The 6,547-nt window shown below is 42.4% G+C and overlaps 1 protein-coding gene across 1 annotated transcript in view; it reads right to left on the reverse strand.

The window, feature by feature from the left end:
* The window catches only part of LOC111149694 (hydroxysteroid 17-beta dehydrogenase 12), a 171,032-nt gene extending 165,092 nt beyond the window's left edge, over positions 1-5,940 (reverse strand). The window contains exon 1 of the mRNA XM_022506917.1: positions 5,656-5,940. Coding sequence (XP_022362625.1) covers positions 5,656-5,815 — 160 coding nt within the window. The 5' untranslated portion in view covers positions 5,816-5,940. The remainder of the gene's footprint in view (positions 1-5,655) is intronic.
* Between the last annotated feature and the right edge of the window lie 607 nt (positions 5,941-6,547).

Genomic DNA, 6,547 nt, shown 5'->3' on the forward strand with positions numbered 1-6,547 from the left:
ACAAAACAAACTGAGGGTTGATGGGGGGAGGGGGGTTGGGGGGGTGGGATTATGGACATTGGGGAGGGTATGTGCTATGGTGAGTGCTGTGAAGTGTGTAAACCTGGTGATTCACATACCTGTATCCCTGGGAATAAAAATTTATTATATGTTTATAAAAAATAAAATTAAAAAAAAAAAAAAAAAGCCAAATGTTCCAGGGTACCTGGCTGGCTTGTCTGGTAGAGCACGTGACTCTTGATCTCAGGGTTTTGAGTTCAAGCTCCACATTGGGGGTAGAGGTTATGGAAAAATAAAAGCTTAAACATCTGACTTGGCTCAGGTCATGATCTCAAGGTCCTGGGATGGGCCTGGTAGGGCTCCCTGCTCAGTGGGAAGCCTGCTTCTCCCTCTCCCTCTGCCCCTCCCCTGGCTTGTGCTCTTTTTCTCCCACGCTCTCTCTCTCAAGTAAATAAAAATTTTAAAAAATAATTTAAAGGGGTGCCTGGGTGGCTCAGTGGGTTAAGCCTCTGCCTTCGGCTCAGGTCATGATCCAAGGTCCTGGGATGGAGCCCCACATTCGTCTCTCTGCTCAGCAGGGAGCCTGCTTCCCTCTCTCTCTGCCTGCCTCTCTGCCTACTTGTGATCTCTGCTGGTCAAATAAATAAATAAAATCTTTTTTAAAAAATTTAAAAATTAAAAAACTAAAAGCCTAAAAAATAAAAAATAAAATAAAGCAGTATGTTCCTAAGATATAAAGGAATCCGCCCCCAAGTACCCATGCAGTCTATAAACCAATCACCAACATACAAGACATGCATATTGCAAAATGGACAACTTGGCTTCAAATCCTCATCTTACAACTCACTAGCTGGGAAACCACAGACCAAGGAAGTCATTTACCCTAAGCCTCTATTTCTTCTTCTACATAATGGGGATAATAAGTCAGAGCTCAAAGACTGATTAAAGATAATCTCTGTCAAGTGCCTAGAACACTTCAAGCATTCAATAAATGGCAGTTCTTCATATGACTTCTGGGCTTGCCAATTTAAATTATTAACATTTCATAAATAATTCCTCAAATCATGTGATACCTCAAAGCCCAGTGAAAGAAAGGGACCTACTGCCAATGGCCCCTGGTTACTTAAGCAGCCCTCATCCACTGGAGACCTAGACCAATCGTGTGGAGTTATCCGAAGTAAAAACAGAAATGATGAACCACACTCGATTCTGAGAATCCTTTGATTCTTGGAGCTTGGCTAAGCAAAGCCATTTTGATGGATGGCTTTTCTACAAAGAACCCCCCACCACCCTATGACCATTCTAAGTGTTCATTGTCTTGGAATACTACAGGGCCAAATGAGTTCCATCAGCACCCAAAGCTGCAAAATCTCAGGGAGCTGCGAATACAGATGTGCAGACAGCAAAATGCAGAGGTAAAGACCCTTTACAAAATCTACACTCACTCCACAGAATGGAATACTATTCAGCAATAAAGAGAAATGAAGCACTAAAACATGTTACAACGTGGGGAAACCTTGGGAACGTTGTGCTCAATGAAAGCCAGTCATAAAATACTTCACATTATAGGATCCCATTTATAGGAGATACCCAGAATAGGCATATATATAATGTATACACATAGACCAAAAGTAGATTAGTGGTTGACTAGGGATTGAGGGGGTGGGGGTTGGAGAGTGACATCTAATGGGTACAGGGCTTGTTTTAAGAAAGATGAAAATGTTCCAAAATTAGACTATAATGGTTGCACAACCCTGTGAGTATAATAAAAATCTTGGAACTGTACACTTTTTTTTTTTTTTAAGATTTTACTTATTCACGTGAGAGAGACAGAGACAGAGAGAATCAGAGAGAGCACAGCAGAAGAGAGAGAGAGGAAGAGGGAGAAGCAGACTCCCCACTGAGCTGGGAGCACGACATGGGGCTCCATCCCAGGACCTGGAGATCATGACCTGAGCTGAAGGAAGTCACTTAACCATCTGAGCCACCCAGGCACCCCGTAAACTGTATATTTTAAATGGGTAAATTGTATGGTATATAAATTCTATCTCAACAAGGTTATTTTTAAAATCCAACTGCTTCACGGATCCTTTATTCTTTGCCGCCTGGAGCAATATACCCTCCTTCAAAATCTAAAAATGAGAGCTCAGAGTGCTGTCCTGGCTTTAAAGTTATAAAATATCTTGGCTTTAGAAGTCTACTTACCTTGCCTTTCCATCTGTCACCTCCACAGTAGTTCAGTATCAATCATTTTGGATGAATTGCAATGATGGAAACTGCTCAAATAAATGCAAAATTTATCCATGCTCAAACCAAAGCCTACAGATTACATTCTTTATGGCTCCACAGTAATGACTGTTCTCTCCTTTATTGAGTACAAACTGACCACTTTTGTTAGCACTCTTCTTCTGATTACTTGCTACAGTAATACCTTCAAGCAAGTAAAGCTCCAGTTCCACAGCTCTTTGTTCTCCTAAGAAATACGGGAAATATCCCCTAAGGATGACAGGATGACAGACAAAATCGGCAAAATCCATCTGCTAGGGACCTGATGAAATCGGTGTAACTCACTTGAGTGGGAATGGTACTGGAGAGAATTAGGGAAAAGAGACAACTGAACTCTGGATTACAAGAAGGAGATAAACTAGAGTATGGGTCAAGTAATTTATGGTCTTAAAACCCTAACTAGATTAAGGAATATGTGGTCTGAAATATTTTTATTGATTACAAAGCATACCTGTTTTCATGTTTTGACAAGCTTTGGGGGTTTTGTTTGTTGAGATATAATAACATACAACATTATACTAGTTTCAGGTGTACAACATAACGATTTGATAGTTGTATATATTGTGAAATGATCACCACAGTAAGTCTAGGTAATACCCATCACCATGCATATTTACAGAATTTTTTTCTTGTGAATTTTTTCCTGCCCAGTGTGGGGCCTGAACTCATGACCCCAAGATCAAGGGTCACATGCTCCATCGACCGAGCCAGCCAGACACCCCTTGTGATAAGAATTTGCAAATTTGCAGTAAAGTATTATCAACTACAGTTGCCATATTGTACATTATATCCCATAACTTATTTATTTTTCCAAGCTTTTTAAATTTAGAAGCACTTAAATCTGATCAATACACTAGTTACTGTGGGAAAAGGGGAAAAAAAATTGGGACACTCACTCCCTCCCCTTCAGATTCTAAAATCTGAGGAGAAATTAAACATACTCACATGAAGAGACTTAAGAATAACAAGAATAAAAACATTATCAATTCAATGCACATTACTATATTATACTTAAAACATTTAGCTGGTTATGGAGAGGAAGATGTTAAATGTTAGCAGTAGAAAGTAAAAAATGTCTCCCTAAAACTGCCAGCTACCACCATTTATTCAAAGAAGACTGCATAGAATGAAGATACCAATTTTATGGGGCAGAAAACTTACTAGTGTTATTTATACACAAAAATTAATTCTAATAATCCTAACTTCGATTGAACAAATCATTTACCTAATTTTAATCACATTTAGCCCTAATTGTTCAAGTATCATTTCTGCTGCTTTGTCAAATTATTTCAGTTCATCCCTCCAGCTGATACAAAGAAGCATTTAAGATGAAGTACTCCTAATTTTGTTTTTCAAAGATTCCCTGAATTTGGAGAGGTAAAGGAAATATTTTAAGATTCAGGCCACCACATATATGTCATGTGACAAATAACAACTTGATCATTTCTTCTGCTTAAGTACTTAAAAAAGAGATTTTTCTAACAATCCAGGGTAGACCGAACTCAACAATCACAATGTTACTTTATGACTTCCCAGTGTTCTGGTTCAAATTTCATTTCTAAATCTTTTAAACATTTCTTTCAATTTAGCAAGTATCCCTCCTCTGGGACAAATCTTTTCAATAGTGATTTGGACCATTTGAGTTATTAGTCTATAGTCTATTTCAGTTTTTAAAAAGTTACTAACATGACTCTTTGCTTACAAATCACAAAACTTCATCTTACTACAGGATTTCCTAATGCACCAGAATCTGGTGCAACTATCTCAAAAGTTCATAAGCAAGTTTTCCAATGTGACAATCAAGAACTTGGGCAAGTCAATTGTGAAATCACAAACTTTATTACAATCAAGTTGAGCACTTCACTTGTTTTTTAAGGAATATCAGAAAACACTAAGTGATTTTTAAAAATAAGTTATTAGGCGCACCTGGGTGGCTCAGTTGGTTAAAGCCTCTGCCTCTGGCTTGGGTCATGTTCCCCGGGACCTGGGATCAGCCCCACTTTGGGCTCTCTGCTCACCAGGGAGCCTGCTTCCTCCTCAATCTCTCTCTGCCTGCCTCTCTGCCTACTTGTGATCTCTATCTGTCAAATAAATAAATAAAATCTTTAAAAAAATAAAAATAAAAACAAGTATTATAATATGAACAGTTGCTTCACATCACAGAGTTCTTACATGTCCCTTCCTACTTGAGATGTGTTCTCTTCACACTGCTGTCCCAAAAAGTTAATTTCTTATCTTTTTCCTACTAAGTTCTTTAAATGATTTTGAGTGAATAAAGTGAAGAATACAGAGTTCCATTATTTGTGTACCTTAGTTGAGCCTAGTCTGCAAGCAACCCCTAACCATCCCAAAATTCAATGAAATGCTTGGTGAAGTGTACATTCAATCATGAAATAGCAGAATAAATTATCACAGAGAACGATCACAGCACACCCCTTGGTTTAAAAAAAAAAAAAAAAGAAGAAGAAAAAGAAAAAGAAACGAAAAGTAAGGAAAAGCAACAAAAAAGAAAAAAAGCAAGCACAAAACTTCCTTGCAGGTAATTCTCCCAACTTCTCCAAACTGACCTTTCTCAAATCCTCCAACAAAATGAAACAAGATCCACAGGCTTAGCTCACTCTTTGGGGGAATACTTTTTCCTATAAGCGTCCTTCTGCCAAAAGTATTTCTGATTGCTAAGCGGAGAGTTACCGTTCTGCAGAAGCAATAATTACGTTACACATCAGGCCTCCAGAAAAGTTTAAGGAGAATTTAAAAACAAACCAAAACAAAAACCTTGTATAACTTGAAAAGAACTAGGCCGAATCCAAGTAACAGGAGAAAGGCAAGTTTCTAAAAACCAGAAAGACTTCGGAAATTCTATGTCGTCTCCGTTCATCCTCGCCCCCCCAAAAGTCAACAGAATGCCTTTCATCCTTAGCAGGGGGCCACTATTCCAATCAAGCGAAAGCCTTTATTTTAAAAACACTCAACAAGGGGTGAACCTAGGTAGGCAGAGTGTGACTGAGGAGGCAGCAAGGTGACTGACTCCCGGCCATGCACCCGGAATGGCTTAAAGGACACCAGCCCCTGCGGGTTCAAGCAAATTGCCCCCGCACCCACCAAGTGGCACGTAAGATTCGCTGAGTTGGGCCAACAACGTCTTTCCTATTTAAAAACTCGCAAGTCCAGGCAAGCCAGGGCTTGGGGCCCCAAGGCTAGGGGCCAGGCGGGTACAAGGGACGCAGGAGCCTCAGGAGGGAGAAGGGACTTGGAGAGCGGAAGGCCAGGCGCTGGGCCCGGACTTGGGCAGCACCGGCCAGACCCCGGCCGGAAGCCGCGCGAGCCGCCGCAGGAGCGAGGAGACCGGCGGCGCGGGACTGCACTCACCTGCCCATTCTCCGAGCCTTGGTCCGACCCCTGCCTCGTGACTCAAACCCCAGACCCGAAGGGCCGTGAAGAACGAGTACGAGATGCGCAGGGCCACGTAGGCCACGGTGCCTGCGCCGACCCAGTAGAAGAAGCCGGCGACAGGAAGAGCGCTCTCCATGGCTTTCAACTAGGCCTTACTACCTTCGTGAATGGAAAAACGAATGAATGAATCCAGGAAGAGGCGCCCGCGGTGACGGTGAGGACGACACTAACAGGCGCGGCTCCTGCGCCTCTTTTGGCCTAAACCCCGCCCATGGCGCCATATCCGTGCCGCCATTGGTGATCTGGCCGTCCCTCTGTGAGTAGTGCGTCAGCTATGGGCTGACTCCAGTTTCGCTACCCCGCCCATGTCCCCCCCCTCGCGCACACCCGGCCTGGTCTCTGTTGGGAGCCGGCACATCGCTCCCTTGCCAATCAAACTTCAGTCCCGCCTAACGCGTCACCACGCCCCCAGAGTTCCACCAGAGGGCGGCTTGTCTCACCCCACCAAATCGCCCAGGTCTTTCATTGGCTGCAGCTGTCCTCACGACTGCGGAAGAGTGCGCTCCGATTGGCCAGGGAGACCCAGCCTCGTTAGAGCTCGGCACTTAGGAGGGAATGGGGTCTGAGAAGCCGGTTGTGAATGGGAAGATGGTATAGTAAAAGGTGGGCGTGGAGTCGTAGTTTTATTTTCCCCTCTGTATTAAACACATCTATATCATTGTTAAATATACTGTCACTGTTCCCATAAACTTTTCCGAATAAAGGCTTGCATTTCCCCTTTCTATGTCTCCTTCCCAGAGCATCTTCTCCCGTTACATGCACTTATTGTGGAGCTTCTAAACCCTTCCTCTCGTTCTGAGCATTAAAC

Source organism: Enhydra lutris, unplaced genomic scaffold, assembly GCF_002288905.1.
Source record: "Enhydra lutris kenyoni isolate GAN:26980312 unplaced genomic scaffold, ASM228890v2 scaffoldscaffold22, whole genome shotgun sequence".
Classification (NCBI taxonomy): Eukaryota; Metazoa; Chordata; class Mammalia; order Carnivora; family Mustelidae; genus Enhydra; species Enhydra lutris.